General features: G+C 44.6%; 1 protein-coding gene across 2 annotated transcripts in view; it reads left to right on the top strand.

The window, feature by feature from the left end:
- LOC120928402 (zinc finger protein 84-like) overlaps positions 1 to 23,091 on the top strand; it is a 48,842-nt gene extending 25,751 nt beyond the window's left edge. The window contains exons 1-2 of one of the 2 annotated variants that reach the window (XM_040339503.1): positions 14,075 to 14,110; positions 20,486 to 23,091. In XM_040339503.1, the coding sequence (XP_040195437.1) occupies positions 20,819 to 21,964 (1,146 nt within the window). In that variant the 5' untranslated portion in view covers positions 14,075 to 14,110; positions 20,486 to 20,818 and the 3' untranslated portion in view covers positions 21,965 to 23,091. Of the gene's footprint in view, positions 1 to 14,074; positions 14,111 to 20,485 lie in introns of those variants that run through there. The other variant, XM_040339502.1, reaches the window with a different exon arrangement.
- Positions 23,092 to 24,666: the final 1,575 nt, after the last annotated feature.

Raw genomic sequence — 24,666 nt, 5'->3', positions numbered from 1 at the left:
AACTGGCATGCCCATTCCGCGTAAGAGTCTTTCGTGGTTTTGCGTGAGTCCCTGAACTTCTGTCGGTGGGACTCTGGGGTTACTGCATAACGAGCTAGGAGCACTTTTTTAACCCGGGCGTAGCTATGGATATCCTGATCTGGCACGGTCCGGAAAGCATCAGAAGCTTTGCCTGACAGTTTGCCTGACAATATTGCAACCCAGTCTCCTCTAGCTATTCGGTGCAGGTTACATTGTCGCTCAAAGTCTGCCAGGTAGTTATCAATCTCACAGTCCTTTTCATCAAAAGCTTTAAAAGCGCTAAACGGGATCTTCCTTGTGTCTGCTGTGCTGTACTCACTGTTTGGAGGATGTGCGGCTGCTTGTTGGACTGCTGCCAGTTTTAACTGTAGTTCTGTGTCTCTTATTTGTTTATCCTTCTGTAGCTCTGCGTCTCTTATTTGTTTAGCCTTCTGTAGCTCTGCGTCTCTTATTTGTTTAGCCTTCTGTAGCTCTGCGTTTACTAACAGGTCCATCACTTTCAGCACCACATCCGGCATTGGGTTCGGGCCGAACCATGCTAGCTTCTCTCTCATTAGCTTGTTGGCTGGCGATTCCTCTTCTGAATCACTGGTGTCTCCATCTCTTGTACTGCTGGCGTTGCTGCAATCCCGTCCTCCTGGTCTATCTCCATTGATTCTGCTATGATGACCCGCTTGGTTTTGTTGCTAGCAATCCTTCCACGAACTTCCAGTAGTTCTTCCAGTGTCTGCTTGGAATCCGGGTGTGAAGGGGAATAGAAGGGAAAATCCCACTGCTACCAACCAATTGTGACGGTATCGGTATGATATCCCCGTCAACGTTCCCTTCTTCCCATAACGAAAATCACCCCAATATTCCACGAGGAGGGATATCCCTGGAATCGCCCAGAAAGCCACACATGAGTCAAGACTGGATGCTGGAACCAAGACACTTTATTGACACAAAAACTCAGCTTATATGTGGTTACAGCCTGTTAGGAACGCCCCCCTCACACAGTGGGGTTTCCCATACAGATTATAGGAGACAAGTCGGAGCCGACCATGCAGACACGTTTCTTTAGATAAAGACATCAGTGGAGTTAATTAATACACTGAAGCAATCAGAATAATTAACATACTACTTTTCTAATCATTTAGCCTGATGATACAATACACATCTTTTAAGGGTAAACACAGATCTTCTTCACACAACACAATAGATCAATTAACGCTTAGAATAGTGAGGGGACATTAGCACGTCAATAACCTGTCAGAGGAATGAATCACACATGAAATTCCTTTCTACCTCTACCCATATGGCTAGCAGGGAGCAGTAAACTGAGACATATAGGCAAATGTATCACAAGCCCATCAAGCAGTTAAATACAGACAGTAATGCCATGTGCTCTGAGGCCTTACTCAGCCTGGACTGCAGGTCTGGTCTGTGATTTAAAGAGTTCCTCTATTTTACACATGGCATGGCATGGGGTCCCATGGGTGCTAAAGCAGAATGGACAGACGGTGCTGTGACCCCATGCCATGCCATGTGTAAAAGAGAGGAACTTTTTAAAACACTGACCAGATCTGCAGTGAATCATTAAATATTATAAAGACTTTGGGCACACTCTACAGAAAACTTCTATTTACAATATAGATTAGCAAACAGTGACATATCTTGAGGAGCAGGACATGAAGAAGTCAGCCTCGGGAAGAGCAAACTGAGGATGTTATAAAATCACATTCTAATTCACTTTTATATACAAGCAGCACCCAGTGGCAGGAAGGGAGTAGCGCACAGAGTAGGGAAGCCAGGGGTGCTGTACATTTTATAACACTGCGAAGGTAAGCAGTACTGTCACTGGCTGCGTGCCACTGATGGTTTTCAGCCTGATTTGTGGGCAGCACAGGGGCTTAACGGAATTATGGGGCCACTTACACAGCTTCAGGCATGGGCCCCCTGGAGCAGAGAACCGGGATGGGGGGGGGGCTGCCGCCTGAAATTGAGAAGCAGGGGGGGGCTGCCGCGAATTTAGAAGCGGGGGCCCTTTACAAAAAAAGAAAAAATAAATAAACAAAAATATATATAAAAAAAGGGGTGTAGCCATCCTCTGGGCCCTTTAATAAAAAGAAAAAAAGAAATAAAAAATATATATAAAAAATATATTTTTAAAAGGGGATTGCAATCTGGGGCCATGGGGACCTCTGGGCCCTTTAATAATTTTTTTTTTAATAAAAATAAATTACAAAAAAAAGGGGGTTGCCATCCGGGGCCTCTGGGCCCTTTAATAAAAAATAAAAAAATATATATAAAAAAGAAACATTTATAAAAAAAATAAAAAAAAAGGGGGGGTTGCCATCCAGGGCCCTGGGGACATCTGGGCCCTTCAATAGAAAAAAAATATATAAACAAAAATAAAAAAATAAACATTTATAAAAAAAATAAAGGGTGTTTGCCACATGGGGACCTCTGAGCCCTTTAATAAATAAATATATATATATATATATATATATATATATATATATATAAAAGAAAGAAAAAAAAATAAAAAATGTTTTTTATATAAAAAAAGGGGGGTTGCCATCCGGGGGCCCTGGGGACCTCTGGGTCCTTTAATAATAATAATAACATTATTCTCCGCACAGGATCCCATTGCGGACGCCTGCATTGATCACCTGGAGGGATTAGGGCTACAGCAACTTATATGCGGGCCAACACATGCTTCAGGTCACACACTCGACCTAATTTTCAGACAAAATCTGAAAATAAGCATTTTAGAAAATGAACCATTGCCATGGACAGACCACCATGCAATTAATTTCATAATCTCCAAAATTCCCCCAGTGATAAAAGCACCCAAGCCGGTGACAATACACTGGGCTAGATCTCAGAAGAAGCTCCATTCGGAACTCTTCAAATCTACCTTGGGAAACAGAATCAAAACAATCCATCCACATCAAACAGCCGCAGATACACTGGATGCCATAAACGCAGCCCTGCTACAGTCAGACGATTTAGTAGCACCGAAACGCAAAGCCTGCATCCGAAAAAGAAAGTCTGGCTGGTTCAACAACCAGCTGTCGCTTCTGAAGCAAGAGCGCAGAAGGGCGGAAGCCGCCTGGAAAAGAAGTCCTGCAGAGGATAACCTCATCATCTACAAGGCAATAACAACACGATATCATAAAGAAATCTTCAAAGCCAAGAAACACCATTTTTCTATGGTGATTAACAGCGCCCTAAACCGCCCCCGCGAACTCTTCAAGATGGTCACCCAGACCATGAATCCAGGATGTCTTGAAGTCCCCAACTCAGACACCCAAGAGTTCTGTAATGAACTATCGGATTTCTTCATCAACAAAATTGAAAGAATCCGGGAAAGCATCATGCAAAACAATACCCCCCTCAACCCCACCGTCAATCAACCACAAAACACCCACAGAAACGCTCTACAATCAACAAAGTTCACTCTGGAACCCATCTCCATCGATACCACAAAAAATATCATTGGTGCTTTGCGGAACAGCACATCGCCCAATGATATCATCCCCACCAAACTGCTGAAGGAATGTGCCGACATCCTGGCACCACCCATCACACAGCTTATAAACCAGTCATTTAAGGAAGGCACAGTGCCATCCCTGTTGAAAGAGGGCACAATCCAGCCCATCTTGAAAAAACCTAACCTGGATCCCAAGGACCCAACTCACCGCCGTCCCATAACAGGCCTAAATGTTCTCTCCAAGATAATGGAGAAAGTAGTGGTACAACAGCTGCAACAGCATATAGATACCCACAATCTACTGGATCCATTACAATCAGGCTTCCGTCCCGGACACGGGACAGAAACGGCCTTACTCAAAATATGGGACGATGCCCTCGAGGCCGCAGACAAAGGAGAATCTTGTCTCCTGGTTCTGCTGGACCTAAGCGCAGCCTTTGACACGGTAGACCACAAACTGTTACTGATGCGACTAGCCAAGGTAGCAGAAGTCGCAGAAGGTGATTTACCATGGTTTTCTTCCTTTCTTGAAAACCGATCACAAACAGTTAAATTGGGTTGTTTCACGTCGGAAAAGCGCACGGTGTCATGTGGAGTCCCCCAAGGATCCCCCCTATCACCGGTGCTTTTCAACATCTATCTTCGCCCTCTCTTTGATATTATCAGTAGCCAAGAACTACTCTATCACTCTTATGCAGACGATACGCAACTGTATTTTCGCATCTGCAACAAAAAGGATCATCATCCCAGTTTAGAGAAATGTCTCTCTTTGATAGAAAACTGGATGACTAAGAGTTATCTTAAACTCAACAGTTCCAAAACAGAACTCCTTATGTTTCACGCCAGCCGAAAGAGTCAACTGGCAACAACCTGGACACCCCCGCCCATTCTGGGCCAAACCATCACCCCTAGCTCCAAAGTCAAAAGTCTCGGGGTCATCTTCGACACCTTCATGACAATGGACGCACAAATAGGGTCAGTAGTCAGCGGAGCGCACCATCTGTTGCGCCTACTACGCAGACTTATTCCATTTATCCCCAAAGAAGACGTAGCAGTCATGGTGGGAACAATCGTGAATTCCAGACTGGACTATGCTAACGCCCTGTACCTCGGACTCCCAAAGTACCAAATCTCCCGTCTGCAAGTCGTTCAGAATACGGCCGCCAGACTGGTGACTGGGAAAAAAAAATGGGAATCAATCTCACCTTCGCTGAGAACCCTTCACTGGCTGCCAGTGAAAGACAGAATTGCATTTAAAGCACTCTGCCTGACACATAAGTGCATCCATGGGAAGGCTCCGCAATATCTTTGCGACAAGATAGAACCTCACAATTCAAATCGCGTTCTGCGATCCACCGACCAAAATCTGGTCAGGGTACCAAAAACCAAATACAAGTCCAAAGGAGAAAGAAGGTTTGCTTTTCAGGGTCCTAGGCTATGGAACGCTTTACCAACCAGCATTCGGTTGGAGGAAAACCACCTGACTTTCAGAAGACGGATCAAAACTCTGCTCTTTTGATGTCATGAGACACGAACAACTAGCGCCCAGAAGCGATTCAGTTCGCATGCGCCGCGCTTTATACGTTTTTCATTCATTCATTCATTCATATATATATATATAAGAAATAAAGAAATATATAAAAAAATATATATAAAAAAGGGGGGTTGTTCCTGGGGAACTACGGGCCCCTGGGGACCCCCAGACCTCTAAAAAAAAATGGCCCTTTAATAAAAAATAAAATAAAAATATATTAAAAAAATATATATTTTTTTTATTTAAAAATAAATAAAAAAAGGGGCGTTGCCATCTGGGGCCCTGGGGGCCTCCGGGCCCCTGGGGACCCCTAAAAAATTGTCCCTTTAATAAAAAATAAAAATATATTAAAAAAAAATAAAAATTATTTAAAAATAAATAAAAAAATGGGGGGGTTGCCATCTGGGGCCCTGGGGGCCTCCGGGCCCCTGGGGGCCTCCGGACCCCTTGCTCGAGCAAGCCCTCCATTGAACCTCCGGAATACCACATGGGACACACAACTCAACATTGTACCTGTAACTGTGCTTTTCAGATAAAGCTTGTGTATAATAAGATTGTATATTGTTGTCACTACCCTTGTAGTATCAGTCACTGACCTAAAATTTGATTTTACGTCTGTCCGATTTTATGATATTTCATACTTAATAAATTTCTAGTTTTCTATACCAATTTGTACTGTGTGCCCTTAAAGCCCAATTTAATAGCTTCTCATCCAAATTCTAACAATATGTACAGACTAAATAGACTCCCCAATAACTTTTGGTGTGTGTGGGATGCTGTGGCTAAAGGGGAACCCTAGGCCGGCCTACGATACCTCTAGTACACACCCAGTGAAATGGTATCAATTCCTGTGGTGTTTCCCCTTTAAATGCAACCGCGGTAATGTCCTGGAGGCAAAGCTTTGTGTTTTATTATTTTCACTGGCAATGTAGGAGCTCTGTGGACAATATTTGGATGTGATATTCTAAGAAAAGCATTAAAGGTTCCTGGGCAAAGCCCCCTCACCAAATACTGTACGCAGTCAGCGGTCCTCCCCTGAGCGATCGATCTTAGATGCAGGTGTGTTGCAGTGGCATTCAGTACTTGAGCTGTTGCAGGATGTCCCTCTTTAGCATGAATAATCTGTTCCTCTGGACTGGAGATACATGAACAATCTGTTCCTCTGGGCTGGAGATACATGAACAATCTGTTCCTCTGGGCTGGAGCTGCAGGCTGTGTGTCCCTTGGTAGGCCGCGATTCCACACACACACATAGGCCCAGATTCTCAAAGGACTTACCCCGGCGTAGCGCCATGTACGCCGTCGTAAGTCCGAATGAGAGCCGTCGTATCTATGCGGCTGATTCTTAGAATCAGTTACGCATAAATTTGGCTAAGATACGAGCGGCGTAAGTCTCTTACGCCGTCGTATCTTAGTTGCATATTTACGCTGGCCGCTAGGTGGCGCTTCCGTAGATTTACGCGTTGAATATGCTAATGAGCTAGATACGCCGATTCACAAACGTACGTGCGCCCGGCGTAGCAAGATACGTTGTTTACGTAAGACATACGCCGGCGTAAAGTTACCCCTCATAAAGCAGGGGTAAGTCATGTTAGGTATGAACGTCGGAAACGTACGAACAGCGTCGTGTTTTACATCGCTAGCGTAAGTCGTCCGTGAATGGGGCTGGACGTAATTTACGTTCACGTCAAAAGCATTGACTATTTGCGGCGTAATTTTGAGCATGCGGACTGGGATACGGCATGCGCCGTTCGTTAAAAACGTCAATCACGTTGGGTCACGATACATTAACATAAAACACGCCCACACTAGCCTACTTTGAATTACGCGGGCTTACGCCGGCACAGTTACACTACGCCGCCGTAACTTTGGCCGCAAGTTCTTTGAGAATACGGGACCTGCCTCACTAAGTTAAGGCGGTGTAGTGTATCTGAGATACGCTACGCCCGCCTATAGATAGGCGCGTTTTTGAGAATCTGGCCCATAGAGTGCAGATGCTCTCCCGATGGGGTGCAGGCAAAAAGAGACTCTGGCCTAGTTCCTCTGGCTTTTTATCTCTACCACAGTCCTTTGCTGCTGTCTCATGATTGGCTCAGGCTCTTCCAATAGAGAGTTTACAGACAACCTCCAATAGGAAGTTTCAAAACAAGCAGTCCTGAGTGTCTGTGTGTGAAGAGAGAAAGGGGGGTGAAAAAGCCCATGATGCTGCAGCAGACAGCTGTCCCCTAATAGATTAGATCAGTCTGGAGAAGTACCTGCTACACCTGTCTAAGGGTGGACAGGAGGTTTGTGTCATTATCGGACACCATCATTCCTCGCTCCAGCTGGTGTGGTGTGACCCACCTCTGAGCATGTCCCTGCAGAGCTGCAAGAACCTCTGCTCTGGTGTGGTTCCTGTCCCCTAGACACACCAGCTGAAACACTGCATGGCAACTTTTAGCCTGACTCATTGAATAGCCCTTTGAACGCTTAGGGGGTACTTGAGGTTCATAGGGCAATTCAGCAGAGGCGAGCATGGTGGTGAAGGAGGAGGAGGAGGAGGGGGTAGAGCTGACAAATCTGACATCATCACCACCTGTATGGAGAGATGGGGGCACAACACCTGCAGAACTGATCCCTGTCCTGCATCCTTCCGAGTTGCAAGCAGAGTAAGGGCCCATTCACACACGACTTCTAGCACGACTTTGGGAGGCAACTTGGACACGACTTGAGTATGAATCATAAGGCAACTTACAAGGCAATTTCAAGTTGCCCCAAGGACAGTACAAGGCAACTTCAAGTCGCCTCCAGGACAGGAGGCTTTCCACTGGCCAATCAAACAACAATCAGCTCTGTGGGAGGGAGGGGTTTGCCTGAGAAATGTATGTTCTCTTCCTGTATTGTCGCTTCAGTTAAGACAGTGATCCGACTTCTGAGGTGACTTCCATTGAAATCAATGGGTACAAGTTGCCTACAAGTTGCCTACAAGTTGGATTGAAGTAGTGCAGGAACCTTTTCTGAAGTCGGAGCGACTTCTGTAGTGTACATTAAGACGGCTCCCATTCACTTCCATTCATTTTCTCTACCACACGACCGCACGACTTGGGGCAACTTGGGGTGACTTGAAGTCGGATCCTAGGTCGCCCCAGTGTGAACCGGCTGTGAACAAAATATATTGCCTTGGATCAATATTGTGGAATAGTCTGAAATGGTTCAAAACAAGTTCCTGGTCCCCGCTTACTAATATCACGCACATGGTCACCTACCCTGGTGCTCAGTTTGCGGATGGTTCAGCCCAATTATTGTAACCCGCAAGGGCACTGTAAAAGGTAAGTGACACGGGTACTCTAACAAGTGATCAATTTCTCAGTCTTATACTGTTTTTGGTAACCTTCAATATAAATTCATTTGTCTTTTTTTTTTTTTTCCTGTTCTGGTGATCTTACAGGAACTCTTCTACCACATGCATAGAAATTAGTTTGGTCCAAGTAGGTAACACCCTTTTTTGGCGGTTCTGCTACATTCTGGACCAACTTAAGGTTGGGAGGTCTGTGATCTATACTGCAAATCTTGGCTTTTTTGGGAGAATACCTTCTAGTACATTGTCCCTAATAAGAATTGTTTTATATTATTATTTAGGTGTGTATGTTTGTACCCCTTCTCGTTAAATATTTTGATAAGCATATCCTCCTGGCTATTAAAATCCTCATAATCCCCGAAATGTCTTCTTATGCACATTAGCTGCTCCTTAGGGATATCACCTATCCACTAGGGATGAGCTTCATGTTCGAGTCAAACTCATGTTCGACTCGAACATCGTATGTTCGACCGTTCGTACATTTACGTACATTTACGTACAATTACAATTACGTACATTATGGGCTGTTTGCACCAAATTCGAGTGGCGTGTCACGGCCCATAATTCACTGCGGCATTGTGGTGCATTGCTGGATGATGATTGGCCAAGCATGCACTATGACCCGCATGCTTTGGCCAATCACAGCGTGAAAAAAACAGAGGTGGCTTTGGCCAATTATGGCTCAGGGGGTTTAGTACACGCCCCACACTATATAAGGCTGCCTCCGTGGTGGCCTTGTGTAGTGTGTTGCGGTGGTTAAGACAGAGAGAGAGAGAGTGTAATTTTTTTTGAGTTAGATAGAGAGGCAGATAGAGAGGCAGGCAGGCAGGCAGGCGAGTCAGTTTCAGTTACAGTGTGTAGAGGATATATATGCATCCCAGGTGTTGTATATATATTTATACACTGTATTGAGTTTAGCTAGATCCGCTCTTCCTAATATACTGACAGGCAGGCAGGTGATTGTGCTAGCTGCAAGTATTTTTACATTGTGTACTGTGTCCTCTGCACAGTGTGCACCTAAAGCTACGTCAATATATTTGCTGGTGTTCTCAGATTAATACCACAGGCAGGGATCAGCAAGTATTGTCAGTATTTGTGCAGCTGCATCTCCCTGCAGACCATTATTATGTCTGGAAGGACAACAAGGAGAGGCAGAGAGTCATGAGCCGATAAAAGAGGGCAAGCAGACTCTGCGTCTAGAGGCAACAGTGCTGCTGGTCATGGACACGGTGCATCCTCATCAGCACGTGGACATGGGACATGCTCGTTCTTTTTTTTGGCAGCTGGCGTTGAGCTGCAACACACCAAACACTTGGTAGAGTGGATGACCAAGCCGTCCTCATCCTCCTCATCCTCTCTCACCCAGGCTCAGGGTACTTTGTCTGGCAAAGCAGCTGCCAACGCGGCCTCTTCCCTCTGCTCAATGGCATCAGTCACTCCTTCCCTAGCCCCACCATGTCCTCCTGACCCCCCAAACTATTTGACCACAGTGTTGGGTACATGCTGCAGGAGGATGTGCAGCGTTTTGAAGGCTCTGATGATGGTACACAGCTAGAGGAATGCAGGAATGTGAGCCCAGAGAGAGGGGGTGCCCAAGAAGGACAGCAATCTGGCAGTCATGTTCCCCCAGCTGCAGCATACTGCCAGGTTTTCTACAGTGATGAGGAGGGAGGGGATGATGAGGTCACTGACTCCATGTGGTGCCTCATAGGAGTGAGGAGGAGGAGGAGGCACATCTCCAACGAGGCAGGATGCCATCCAGGGGGCAGCTTAAGGGCAGCACATCGACTGCATCACAACGCAGAGCTCCGCATGTGCAGGGCGCTGCTGTCTCTCTGCGTTATTCCAAAAGTTCTTTGGTGTGGGCCTCTTTTGAGATGAGTGCATCAGATCGCATCGCTACTATTTGCAACATATGTCGCAAGCGTGTCTAGCGTGGCCAAAACTTCACCCGCTTGGGCACCACATGCTTGACCAGACATATGTCGACCTGCCATGAAGTTTGTTGGCAAGCGTACCTCAAAGTCCCACACGAAAGAAAAAAACGGACCTCCCCTTGTTCCTCATCAGCTGGGATCTCCAACCCCACTATACCCTCAGTCCTCTCTGAAGCCTGCACTGATAGGCCTGAAGGTGTAGAATTAGGTGTGTCACTGCCAAGTACTTGCGGAAAAATTTCCCTGCCCCAGCTGCTGCAGCGCCGAAAGAAGTACTCTCCCAGCCATCCACATGCCCAGTGGTTGAATGCTAGCTTGGCTAAATTGCTAGCACTTCAACTGCTGCCTTTTCAGTTGGTAGATTCTGCCCCCTTCCATGAGTTTGTGGAATGTGCGGTACCCCAGTGGCAGGTTTCCAAACAACACTTTTTCTCACGGAAGGCGATTCTCTATCAGCATGTGGAAGACAATGTCCATGCCTCGCTGGACAGGGCGGTCAGTGGTAAGGTGCATATTACCACTGACTCATGGTCCAGCAGGCATGGACAGGGACGTTGCCTATCTTTCACAGTGCATTGGGTGACTCTGCTGGCAGCTGGGAAGGATGCAGGACAAGGTACAGTAGTGTTGGAGGTTGTTCCACCACCACGCCTCCAACATGCTACTACTGGTGATTGTGACACACCTCTCTCCTCCACCCCCTCCTCTTCTTCCTCTGTGGCCTCTTCCTGTGCTGATGTGTCCTCAGAACCAGCGGTACTCCATAGGCGTTCAAGGGGCTATGCAGGTATGCAGGCAAAATGATGCCATGCGGTGCTTGAGCTGGTGTGCTTGGGGGACAGGAGCCACACTGGGGCAGAGGTTCTGTCAGCTCTGCAGGGGCAGGCTCAGAGGTGGTTGACGCCACGCCAGCTTAAGCCAGGAATGGTGGTTTGCGACAATGGCACCAACCTCCTCTCTGCCCTGCAACAGGGACAACTGACCCATGTGCCCTGTTTTGCTCATGTCCTTAATTTAGTGGTGCAGCGACACTTGGGCAGGTACCCGGGATTACAGGATGTCCTGAAGCAGGCTAGGAAACTCTGTGTGCATTTCTGACAGTCATATAATGCCAGTGCTCGGCTGACCTCCAAAATAAATACAACCTGCCCAAGAACTGCCTAATCTGTGACATGCCCACGAGGTGTAAATCTACGTTGGCCATGCTGCAGCGGCTGCACACGCAGCCGAGGGCCATCAATGAGTATCTGTGCCAATATGGCACCAGGACAAGGTCAGGGGAGCTTGTTTTTCCCCCCACGCCAGTAGGCCATGATCAGGGATGCATGCACTGTCCTGTCACCATTTGAGCAGGCCACAAGGATGGTGAGCAGTGACAGTGCATGCATCAGTGACACTTTCCCTCTTATCCACCTGTTTGAGCACACGCTGCATGGAATAATGGACAGGGCCCTTGAGGCAGAACAGAGGGAGGAAGAGGAGGACTTCCTTACCTCTCAAGGCCCCCTTTATCCAGACAGAGTTCCTGCTTGCCTGCCTATCACACAGGAAGAGGACAAGGGGGAGGAGGAGGATTGTGTCAGCATGGAGGTGGAGCCTAGCACTCAGCATCAGCAGCAGTCTTCAAGGGATCAATTACAGTCCCAAGAAACCCATAGACTTGTACGTGGCTGGAACAAGGTGGCTGCGGATGATGTCGTCCTCAGTGACCCAGAGGACTTTGCATCGAATGCATCAGCAAACCTATGTTGTATGGCCTCCCTGATCCTGCAAAGCCTGCGGAAGGATCCTCGTATTCGTGCTATCAATGAGAGGGATCATTACTGGCTGGCAATCCTCCTTGATCCACGTTACAAGAATAAGGTTGCGGACCTTACCTTGCCGGCGCAGAGGGAGCAGAAGATGAAACATTTTTAGGAGGCCTTGCAGAAAGGTCTGTGCAACGCGTTCCCAGAGACTGGGAGGTTACAAAATCCTGGTGCTGCAAAGGCTTTGCAACATGTTGCAAAGGCTTGATTCAGTCACAGAAGGAGCGGTGGAGAAGGTGGCCGACTGACCAATGCGTTTAGACAATTTTTTAGTCCGCAGCCCCAAGGTATGACCGGTTCCAGCAACCATTGCGATGCCACCGTCTGTTTTACATGGTGCGGAAAATACCTAGGGGCAAGATCAGACTTGGACACCTTTCCCACCGAAAATCCTCTGGCTTACTGCGTCTTGAGGATGGATCACTGGCCAGAGCTTGCACAGTATGCAATTGAGCTACTGGCCTGTCCTGCATCCAGCATTCTTTCAGAATGCACATTCAGTGCTGCTGGAGGCTTTTTAAGCGACCACAGGGTGCGCCTGTCCACAGACTCGGTCGATCAACTGACCTTCATAAAAATTAATCAGCCTTGGATCACCAGCTACCAAGCACTGGATGCTGATGTAACTGGATATATATTTTTTAAATGTCAGATCCCTTCAAGACTGCCTATGCTGATGCTGAGTGACTATCCTGTTATGCTGAGTGACTATCCTTTTCCTCCTCAATGATCATGCTGATAGCTTGTAAGATAATTTTTTGGTTCTGGGCACCGCCACCAGTGGCTAAGGCCCAATTTTACTGCCCCTGTTTAACAGGGGTGTGTAATTACAATTTTTGATGCAATACTTTGCAGCGGGCTCATTCCTGCGCTCCAACTACAGTATCCGTGAGGGGTTGCTGTGTTGTGGAACCAGTGCATAAGGCCCAATTTTTCTGCCCCTGTTCAACAAGGGGCATGTAATTACAATTATTGATCTAATATTTCACAACAGGGCCTATTCCTGTGCCCACCAAGAGTAACTGTGAGGACTTACAGTGTTGTGGCACCAGCACCTCCACCACCACCACCAACAAAGGCCCAATTTTTCTGCCCCTGTTCAACAGGGGCATGTAATTACAATTATTGATCTAATATTTAACAGCAGGGGTCATTCCTGCACACACCAAGAGTAACTGTGAGGACTTACAGTGTTGTGGCACCAGCGCCAGCACTAAAGGCCCAATTTTTCTGCCCCTGTTCAACAATGGCATGTAATTACAATTATTGATAAAATGGTTCACACAGCAGGGCGTTCCAGCGCCCACCAAGACTAACTGTGAGGACTTACAGTGTTGTGGCAACACCTAGGGCCCAAATTTCTGCAGAGTATATACGCAGGCCCCTACTTTCAAACATCCAACTTACAAACGACTCCTACTTGCAAACGGAAGGAGACAACAGGAAGTGAGAGGAAATCTACCCCTAGGAAGGGAAATTCTCCTCTGTAAAAGGTGTCTCCTGTCCACTGATGCTTTATCACCAATCCTTGTTTCACAAAAAAAAAATGTTTTCAAAAAATCATTTGTCATTGGGACAGAAAGTGAGTAAAACAAATGTTACAGGGGTGAAAACCCTTCTCTATGTTTTCAGAAAAGCTTAAAAATAGATTTTATGACTGAAGCTACACTTTAAAAAATGTACCTGTTCAAAATTACAATCAGATTCTACTTAACAACAAACCTACAGTCCCTGTCTTGTTTGCACCGCCTGTATACTGCTGTTCAAAGTATATAGGGCCAAAGGGGCTGGTAATGACCTGGGGGGGGGGGGGGGGGGGGGAAACCCATGCTATTTTTCTCAGTGATTTTCATCCATATTGCAGGGACCAGACATTACAATAAAGCCGCAAGCAGTTTTAAATGACTTTTTTCTTACAGTAATCTCATTTTGTGCAGGGACAGTTCTAAACACGGGAAACACGTGCCACTTCACAGGCATACCATAGACACCCAGCAGGTACGATATTTAAAGGAATTTTTCTTTTTTTTTCACTTAAAGCATGCTCCATTTTTTGCATTGATACAAGTCCCCTGGGGCAAAACCCGGGTCTCCAAACCTGTTTTAGGACAATAACTTGCATATTAGCCTTTAAAATTAGCACTTTTGATTTTCAACGTTCGAGTCCCATAGACTTTAATGGGGTTCTAAAGTTTCCCGCAAACGTTCGGTTCGTTCGAAGGTTCTGGTGCGAACCGAACGGGGGGGGGGGGGGGGGGTGTGTTCCGCTCAACCCTACTATCCACTTAGGATGGTGGCAGCTATGTGTAGGGATGTGGCCATTGCAGTCTGTTTCTTTGAAAAATGTGCGGGTACCAAACTTATCGTCTTGTTTACATACCACCAAGTCCAAATAAAATTTCCCCGGGGAAGGTTTTTAGCCTCCTGTACCCAATGGCATTCCTCCTTCCAGAGGACAAAGATGTCGTCAATATAAATTTTGTATAGTAATTAGTGATAGATTAATAGTGTGCTACACACACTTGTATAATATTGCTACAAATGTCAAAAATAATTTTTTTTTTAAAATAATGAAAACACCTTCCTCCATGAAAATAATAAATAATATACAGTGCAGACAACGATTCATCACCCCCGGAATGTAAATTGCCTGTTCACCTTTCAAGCAAGCAATTAAAGTGTAATGTCACTGTCAGACACCTATCCTCATTGTGGTCAGTTCATGTGTATTCGGATTCCAAGTAATGGCACAAAGTACTGCCTGGGGTTCTCCGTATGTATTGATTCTCAAAGTATATAGAATAACATCATCACGCAAGATTGCTACAATATCATTAAAGCTACTAAGCAAAAAAATTACACTCAAATTTGCTCAATAGACAACTTTTTTATAGTGCCAAGTCCGGTTACAGCTTACCGTATATCACCTCTTGCTCCCATTTACTTACAAAGATATTGGACACGCCAGGAGCGTACTTGGCTCCCATGACAACTCCTTTCTGTTGTCTGTAATAGGTTTTATTGTGCCAAAAATAATTACTGCCCATGGCCAGTTCTAGAGATTGTAAGATAAATTAGTTTTTGTTCTGACAATAATCAGATTTGGTGCCCAATGCCCATTTTACAGATGTTTGGCGCATCCTGTTGGTGTATGTTTGTGTATAAGGAGTTTACGTCAATAGTGGCTAATAGCCAGATTCAGAAAGAGTTAAAGCGGAGTTACACCTAAAAATGGAACTTCCGCTTAACCCACTCCTCGCCCCCTTACATGCCACATTTGGCATGTAATTTTTTTTGGGGGGGGAGTGGGGGCTTCAGGAGAAGGGGACTTCCTGTCCCACTTCCTCCTTCCGCCGAGGGGCTGGAAAGGCGATTAGCTTAATCGTCTTTTCACAGCCCCTCCCTGTAGGCGAGCGCCTGTCCAATCGGAGAGCGCCGCTCGTGCATGCGCACTGCCAGTCGCGCATGCGTAGTGGGTGCCCGGCCGTGAAGCCGAAAGCTGTCACTGCCGGGTGCCCACACTAAGAATGAAGACGCCGGCTGGCGAGGGGGGGCGAGGAGCGGAGCCCCGGCCGGGGCGTCGCTGGAGCCGTGGAGCAGGTAAGTGTCTGTTTATTAAAAGCCAGCAGCTACACTTTTTGTAGCTGCTGACTTTATTAATAAACTTAAAGAAAAGGTGGAAAACCCCTTTAAGCCGGCGTATCAGTAGCTACTCCGTCGTAACTTTGAATCTAAGCCGTCATATCTTTAAGTGTATTCTTAAAATGAGATACACTTAAATGTCGATAAGATAGGACGGCCTGCGCCGTCGTATCTTAGCTTTCTACTTAGGCCGGCCGCTCGGGGCGTGAATGCTGATTTACGCCTAGAATGCGTAAATCAGCGAGATACGCCTATTCACGAACGTACGCTTGCCCGTCGCAGTAAAGATACGCCGTTTACGTAAGGCGTTTTCAGGCGTAAAGTTAGTCCAACAAAAAGCTGGACTAATGAGAGAGAAGATCACCGCTCAAGGTAGGTCTATTGTAGGGTCGTTTCACAAATATAGGACTCCAAGGGTGCAGGCAATGCACTAAGGCAAATATTGGTATAAAGATGAGGGATGGACAGCCGCACTCCAAACCAAACGGGTTGTCTTTATTCAAATCAACAGCAAGAACACAGCAGATCACAGCAATAGGAACAGGGGAATACCGACGTTTCGCACTGGCTTCAGTGCTTATTCATGGCTAACATGCATTTAAACTGTTCAGTATATATAGAGATCAAAGGCTAGGGTGTGACCTGATTGAATAATTGGCTGAGGGTTGTCCGCAATCATTGGGCACACCAGACGTCAATATCAGATCACAAACTGCCTATACATATCCAAGGGAACATAAAAAGAAAGAAAAAAAAAAACACAGAAAAAAAAACAAAATGTGAAATGTTGTTGAACAAAAATCCAAGGTGCCAAAAAACAGATGTGATCCACATAAACATTATTTAGACTAAGCATATATGAGTAAAATAAACATAGTGAGAATAAATACTGTCAAACCTCTTAACAAGACAATATATGCCAGTATGGATGTGGCAACGGGTTAAATAGATTGTGAATATAGAAGAATAAAACAATGAAATAAATATAAGCACGAATATACGTATGGTGAAATGCTATTTCTAGATTGCCACATTGGCCGTATATGCCAAAAAGTGTGTGAATATCTTGGGGGTTAAGCTGTATAAGTGTATAAACTCAAGTATCTATGGTTGCAATGGTGAGTCCATTAAGCAGACCTTCATCCCGATGATGATTCAAAAAATAATAAAGGAGGTGTACTATAGATCCTCTTGTTAACTAGGAAACCCAGTGATATGTGAGTGTGTAATGATGCAAAGTGATGCATTCTAAAGAAGTAAGTAAAAAATGCAGTGTATATCTATGGTATATTCAAGTGGAGAAAATCTTTTTTTTTTTGTTTTATATTTATTTTTTAATTTTTTTTTTTTTTTTTTTTTTTAAACATTTTTAATTTTTTTATTAATTTATATTGAGAATAAATAATAATAATAAAAAAGCTGGACTAGCCAATGTTAAGTATGGACGTCGTTCCCGCGTCAAATTTTGAAATTTTTACGCTGTTTGCGTAAGTCCTTGCGGCGTACTTTGGAGCAATGCACACTGGGATATGTCCACGGACAGCGCATGCGCCGTTCGTTAAAAATATCAATCACGTTGGGTCACGAGTCATTAACATAAAACACACCCCCCTGTTCCTCATTTGAATTAGGCGCCCTTACGCCGGCCCATTTACGCTACGCCGCTGTAACTTAGAAGGCAAGTGCTTTGTGAATACAGCACTTGCCTCTCTGACTTACGGCGGCGTAGCATATATGCGATACACTACGCCGCCTCAAAGTTAAGCCAGTCTTTCTGAATCTGGCTATTAAGATTACATTTTCCTTTCCCCCGGGAATTTCTCCAGAATGTTTATAAGCTGTTTACTGTCTCTTAAATATGGGTAGGGATGGACTGTACGGTTCCCAGCAAAACTCCGCAACAGCGGAAATGTTCTAACCTAAACCTCAAACTCCATTGAAGTCTATGGGAGCTGAACAGGAAAAAATCCCAAATGCCCATTTTGAAGGCTTATAATTGGCAACAATAGGGGTATTGGGGTCCGGGTACTACCCTGGAGGACATGTATCAATGCAAAATATTTTAAACATTTTTTTTCAGAATCAGCGATTTTTAATTATGCTTAAATGATGTTTTTTTTAAATATGGTGCCTGGGGGGTCCCCTCAATGTGCCTGTAAAATGGTGCATCTGTAGAATGCATAAAACCTGCAGAAATTACATTTCTAAAGAAAGGAAAAAAAGGTAAATTTCCAATTGCGTTTGCAATTGCCGGCACCCTGCCCCCACCCTGAAAGCACCTTGTCCCCATGTTGATGGGGACAGGGGGCCTCATCCCCATGACCGTGACCAGTGGTTGTGAGGCAGTGGGCTTATCAGAATCTGGAAAACCCCTTTAACAAGGGGCCCACAGATCCCCCCCTTGTGAATGTGCATCAAAAAGTGTACAAAAAGTAATAAAAACAAGAACATTTTTTTGACAAATTCTTTATTATAAAATAAAAAAATAGTGTCCCTCGATGTGAATCCATCAGCAATCGCATCGCCCGCCAGACCCAAAAGAGAAAACAAACTTTGGGACGGCTGCCCGCCGAATGCCTCCTTTGCGCTTTGTCATTTCTTGTATAGAGACATTTGGCAGGAAACCATCTCAGAAGGCGGAGCATTTTTATTTTTTAGCGGGTTGGCAGGCGGCATGATTGACGATGGATTTATATCAAGGGACACTATATCAGGATTTGTCAAAAACTTGTCTCTTGTTTTTGTTACTTTTTTGTACACTTTTTTGGTGAATTGGTAATCGATACTCCTTCACATGGGAGGGCGGGATCTGGGGGCTCCCCACCCTCAAACCCCCACAACCACCGGCCACTGTTGTAGGGATGAGGCCCTTGTCCCCATCAACATTGAACCTCATTACCATGTTCGGTGGCAGCAAACTGCTGAATAAAGAGGAAGTAAACCCTGATGGCATTTACTTTCTCTTTTTTCCCCTGCAAAGTAAAAGTATTATGGGCTAGTGTGCATTGTATACTAGCCCATTATGTGGCACTTACGCAAATGAAGCCTGTGCTGTCCCAACTGGTGGCTGCATCCATCTTCGCTCCTCTTCCTTCCAGGGCCGCAGACTCTGGCTCTGTGACTGGCCAGAGTCATGTGAAGTCATGAGCACGGGAGCCATCAGTCACTGCATTTGCTAGTGAAGAAACACCTCGGAGGGCCATTTCTTCACAGCCCATGTGCCGATGACATCATCAACGGTGCATGTTTAGGAAATATTTACAGTACCTACAGGTAAACCTTGTTATAGGTACACGTACTGCAGGGGACAGTAAAATCATGGCTCAAACACCTGGTTTTACTTCCCCCAGACACATGTGTGAACAAGCCCTAAGGATCCTCTGAAATGAAACGGAGCCCACTTCAATCAGCAGAGGATCCATGAGCAGATCCCTTCCTGAATCAGAGCTCAACAGGATGGATGTCAGTTTTTTTCCATCTGTCCCCATTTCTGTTTGTGGCAGGAGACACAGAAGGACCTGTGACAGCTCTATGGGTGGCTGGATGAAATCAGACTCCAGTGTCTATTTACTGTCTGACTTACTGTCCTACATTTTTTTTTTCCCCTAGACCTGGAAGGATTCAGAGCTAGGCAGGTGTAAATAATCCATTTACATCAGCCTGTCCATAGGGCTGCATGGACCTTCCGATCTGGTCCTCCTGATAGGGCTGAATGGACCTTCCAATCAGGTCCTCCTGATAGGGCTGCATGGACCTTCCAATCAGGTCCTCCTGATAGGGCTGCATGGACCTTCCGATCTGGTCCTCCTGATAGGGCTGAATGGACCTTCCAATCAGGTCCTCCTGATAGGGCTGCATGGACCTTCCAATCAGGTCCTTCTGATAGGGCTGCATGGACCTTTCCGATCAGGTCATCCTGAAAAATTGAGAGGAGGACCTGCAAGGAATACCCATGTGAAAGAACCCCTGTAGGTAACCAGAGTGCACTTATTTCTGCACTCCTGTAACCTGTATTCAGCTGACATCGGGCTAAAGTCTGCAGTCGGCTGATGTAAAAAAATATTGGCACTATGCAGTTGCATGCCACAAACATTACAAACATTTTGTCACATGCAGATATGTTAACTCCGCCCCCTTCTTTACACAACAGGGTTAGGGGATTGGTGGGGATGATAGGTGGGGTGTGCAGTTTTCCATTTTACCCCCAGGCACTGGATTACCTTGTCCCAGCACTGGGCCAAAGGTAATCTGAATAAACTGAAGGGCTAGCTGGAGAGTCTTCTCTCTCTCATATGTTGTCTTTGAAGACTTCTGGAAAAGACGTTGTTGGTGAGTGTAACTTTTTTTTTAATTTTCAGAATTTTCTTCCTATTGACTTCAATGGTTTTTGTATTTACATCGGCAATGTTTGGATTTTTAGATAGATTTGGGAAACATGTCTACAAGTCAATTCCAATCACCCCCCCCCCCCCCATCACTATGCAGCACAATGCAGTAAATTAGAACAAAGAAATTAGATTCTCCTGCAGGAAATTTTAATAAATTGTAAATTTTACCAGCCAATAGGAATAATAGATTGTCCCCAATAAAATAGAATACAAATATTTAAACATGTATAATATTGTACATATTCCTTCTATAAGATATATTTAATAATACATGTAAAACATAGAACACAACTTTAACCCTTTATATATAATTCTGACTTTTTTTATTTTTTTCTATATACAGCAGATGCAATCCATTCAAGTTTTTGGTCAGACTTGTCATAAAAAAACATAAGTCAGATGAGAAACGAGCCATATGAGTGTCTTAAGTGACGGAAAGTATTTTTTGCAATTCACTGGAGGATTCACACAGGATTCAAGACATATCCATGGTCTAAATGTTTTAAGTGTTTTGGATCCTCTTCAACATTGATCGATCCTCAGAGGACAACAAGAGAGAAGTCATTTCAGTGTTCTGGAAGTGACAATGGCTTTACAGTAAAGTCCAACCCATGTATACATAAGAGGAGTAATTTCAGAAGATATTTAATGTTTGGAATGTAATAAAGGTTTTACAATGGAGGCAAAACGTATCACACACCAGAAGGTTCACACTGGAAAGAAGCCATATCAGTGTTCTGAATGTGACAAAACTTTTTCAACCAAAGGAGAGCTTATCATACACGAGAGGGTTCACACTGGAGAGAAACCTTTTCGGTGTTCTGAATGTGGCAAAACATTTACACAGAAGGGTGGCCTTAACACACACAAGATGATTCACACTGGAAAGAGGCCATATCAGTGTTCAGAATGTGACAAAGCTTTTATACAGAAAGATCATTTTATTGTACACAAGATGACTCACACTGGAGAGAAGCCATATCAATGTTCAGAATGTGACAAAGCTTTTACATCTAAGTCATATCTTATCAGACACCAGAAGATTCACACTGGAGAGAAGTCATATCAGTGTTCTGAATGTGGCAAAGCTTTTACAACAAAGAGAGAGCTTATCACACACCAGAGGGTTCACACTGGAGAGAGGCCGTATCAGTGTTCTGAATGTAACAAAGCTTATAAAACAAAGTCAAACCTTATCTTTCACCAGATGAATCACACGGGAAAGAAGCGGTATGAGTGTTCTGAATGTAAAAAAGCTTTCGCAGAGAAGAGAGAACTTATCAGTCACCAGATGATTCACACTGGAGAGAGGCCCTATGAGTGTTCTGAATGTGACAAAGCTTATACAGACAAGAAAGGGCTTAACAGACATCAGAAAATTCACATTGAAGAGAAGCCATATGAGTGTTCTGAATGTGACAAAGCTTTTACACAGAAGTCATGTCTCATCAGACACCGGAGAATTCACACTGGAGAGAAGCTGTATCAGTGTTCTGAATGTGATAAAGCTTTTACAGAGAGGCACACCCTTTTCCGACATACAAGGGTCCACACCAGAGAGAAGCCATATAAATGTTCTGAATGTGGCAAAGCTTTTGCATGTAAGTCATATCTTATCACACACCAGAAGATTCACACTGGAGAGAAGCTGTATCAGTGTTCAGAATGTGATAAAGCTTTTATAGTGAAGACAAGCCTTACCACACACCAGAGGGTTCACACTGGAGAGAAGCCATATCAATGTTCTGAATGTGACAAAGCTTTTACGAATAATGCCGGGCTAATCCATCACCAGAGGATTCACACGCTTCAGCTGCAGTAAAGAAACTCTGGAAGAAGGGGGAGGAGCTAAGCTGCAATGAAAGACTTCAGGGTGTTTTATTAATTTCACAGCTCATGTCATCTCACAGATACTCAAAGTATATTGCTATTGTGAAATAATAAATAAAATAAGTGAGCAAACAGGAATGTGATGGATGGACACTTTAGTATTTATGTCTATCGGGCACAACCTAGACTATTCTACATTTTGACAATTTTTTGGGGCGGGCAACAATGAACCTTATTCCTTATGATTCTCATCTGTACCTTTTTATGTGGCTTTGTCTGAACATGTAATGCATTTGTATGATTCGCTAACTGAGCTGTATTCTCAAGTGTTTTCCTAATTGCCTGATCCTGAGCCAATACATGACCAACACTGCCTCAGTACAGGGAGACTGGGTAGCAGTCAAGCGACATCTTGCCCAGACTCTGAAGCCTCAGTGGGAGAATCCTTTCCAGGTTCTGCTGACAATTGCTATACCTGCCAATCATGAGGGCTCCAACTAAGCCCATCTTATACATTTTATTCCTCCCTTCTCATGATCAAGGCCTCCTGTCCATCTTCCACCTCCTCTCATGGATGACAACTTTGCAGACAGGGACACCAACCATGCCAAAGTCTCCATTCCATGAGAAAGCAACTTTATCCCAGCTGGCTACTTGTGTTTTATTCAGTTCTGATGAAAGTCTATAGGATTCCATCAGGTGAAGATTGGATCTCCTTATTATCTAGTTTTCCTGTCCGTCTATTGGTCACCTCCATAGACCAATCATACAGTACAGCTACAAGAATTCTGATCTCACAAAGAGTATGTGGTCATATCCCTACAACTTCATCTGGGGGACTGAAATTTCCCTGATTGGGGTTCTCTTTATTGAGTGAAAAGATCTTTTATTTTTTGGTAGAATTTTTTTTTGTGAAAACATTTTTTTGACCCTAGAAGCATTGTGTGATGTTAAGTATAACTATGGGCAAAATCAATGATGACATAAATGGTGCAATCTGTCATTAACCATTTTATTCCCCGAGACTTTCTCCCCCTAAACCCACCGAGTCACAGAGCGTTTTCTTTTTTTCAATGTCTCAGTTCTGCACATTATGGCCCGGATTCACAAAGAGTTACGCCGACGTATCAGTAGATACGCCGACGTAACTCAGAATCTAAGCCCGTCGTAAGTTTAAGTGTATGCTCAAACTGAGATACACTAAGGCCCCGTACACACGGCCAAGAAACTCGATGGGCAAAACACATCGTTTTGCTTGTCGAGTTCCTTGTTCGGCTGTCAGAAAACTCGTCGAGCCAAATTTTCCCATTGCCCAACGAGGAAATAGAGAACATGCTCTCTATTTGGCTCGACGAGTTTCCCGACGGGTTTCTCGGCAAAAAGTGTACACACAACCGTTTTTCTCGTCAGAATACGTCTCCCATCGAGTTTCTTGCTGGATTCTGCCGAGAAAACCGGTCATGTGTACAGGGCCTTAAACCTAGCTAAGATACGACGGCCTGTGCCGACGTATCTTAGGGTGCAATTTTTATGCTAGTCGCTAGGTGGCGCTTCCGTTGATTTCGGCTTAGAATATGTAAATGACTAGATACGCCGATTCTCGAACATACGCTTGCCCGTCGTAGTAAAGATACGCCGTTTCCGTAAGAGGTACGCCATGTAAAGATAAAGCTGCCCCCTAGGTGGCGTAGCCAATGTTAAGTATGGCCGTCGTTCCCGCGTTGAAATTTGAAAATTGTACGTCGTTTGCGTAAGTCGTCCGTGAATAGGGCTGGACGTAATTTACGTTCACGTCAAAACCAATACGTCCTTGCGGCGTACTTTGGAGCAATGCACACTGGGATATGTCCACGGACGGCACATGCGCCGTTCGTAAAAACGTCAATCACGTAGGGTCAAAAATCATTAACATAAAACACGCCCCCCTCATCCTCATTTAAATTAGGCGCGCTTACGCCGGCCCCATTTACGCTACGCCGCCGTAAGTTAGGAGGCAATTGCTTTGTGAATACAGCACTTGCCTCTCTAACTTACGGCGGCGTAGCGTAAATACGATACGCTACGCCGCCGTAAAAATGCGCAGATCTACCTGAATCCAGCTATATATCTTTAGAATTTGTAGTCTACCCAAATGTATTATAGATCAACAGATTTTCTGGGCTTTACCCACCTGAGCTCCGGAAGGTTTTACCCCTTTTGTGTCCAGGGCATTTTCAGCACTGCGTTATTTTAACTGGCAATTCTCTGTCATGCAACGCTTTACTCCACTGAAATTGATATGATTTGTTTCATACAAATAGAGCTTTCTTTTGGTGTTATTTGGTCACCACTGTTTATATATATAATGAAAAAAAAAAAATTTTGAAAAAAAACAACAATATTTTTTACTTTTGATTATCTAAAAATAAAATAAGAATAAAAGAACCACATTTCTTCATATATTTTGGTCAAAATGTATTCTTCTAAACAAAAAACAAAAACAAAATTCCAATAAGTACTGTATATATTCTGATGTACTGTTGGCCTATTTCATTTTTTGGGACCCCTCAAAAGTCAGGACAATACAAATACCTCCCAAATGACCCCTTTTTGGAAAGTAGACAGTCTGAGGTATTTTTCGTAAGAGGCATGGTGAGTTTTTTGAAGTTGTAATTTTTCATCACAATTTTTTGGAAAATTAAGATTTTTTTTTTC

Source organism: Rana temporaria, chromosome 2 (assembly GCF_905171775.1).
Source record: "Rana temporaria chromosome 2, aRanTem1.1, whole genome shotgun sequence".
NCBI lineage: Eukaryota > Metazoa > Chordata > Amphibia > Anura > Ranidae > Rana > Rana temporaria.
The sequence above is the reverse complement of the archived record's forward strand: the minus strand, read 5'-3'. Positions and strand labels throughout refer to the sequence as shown.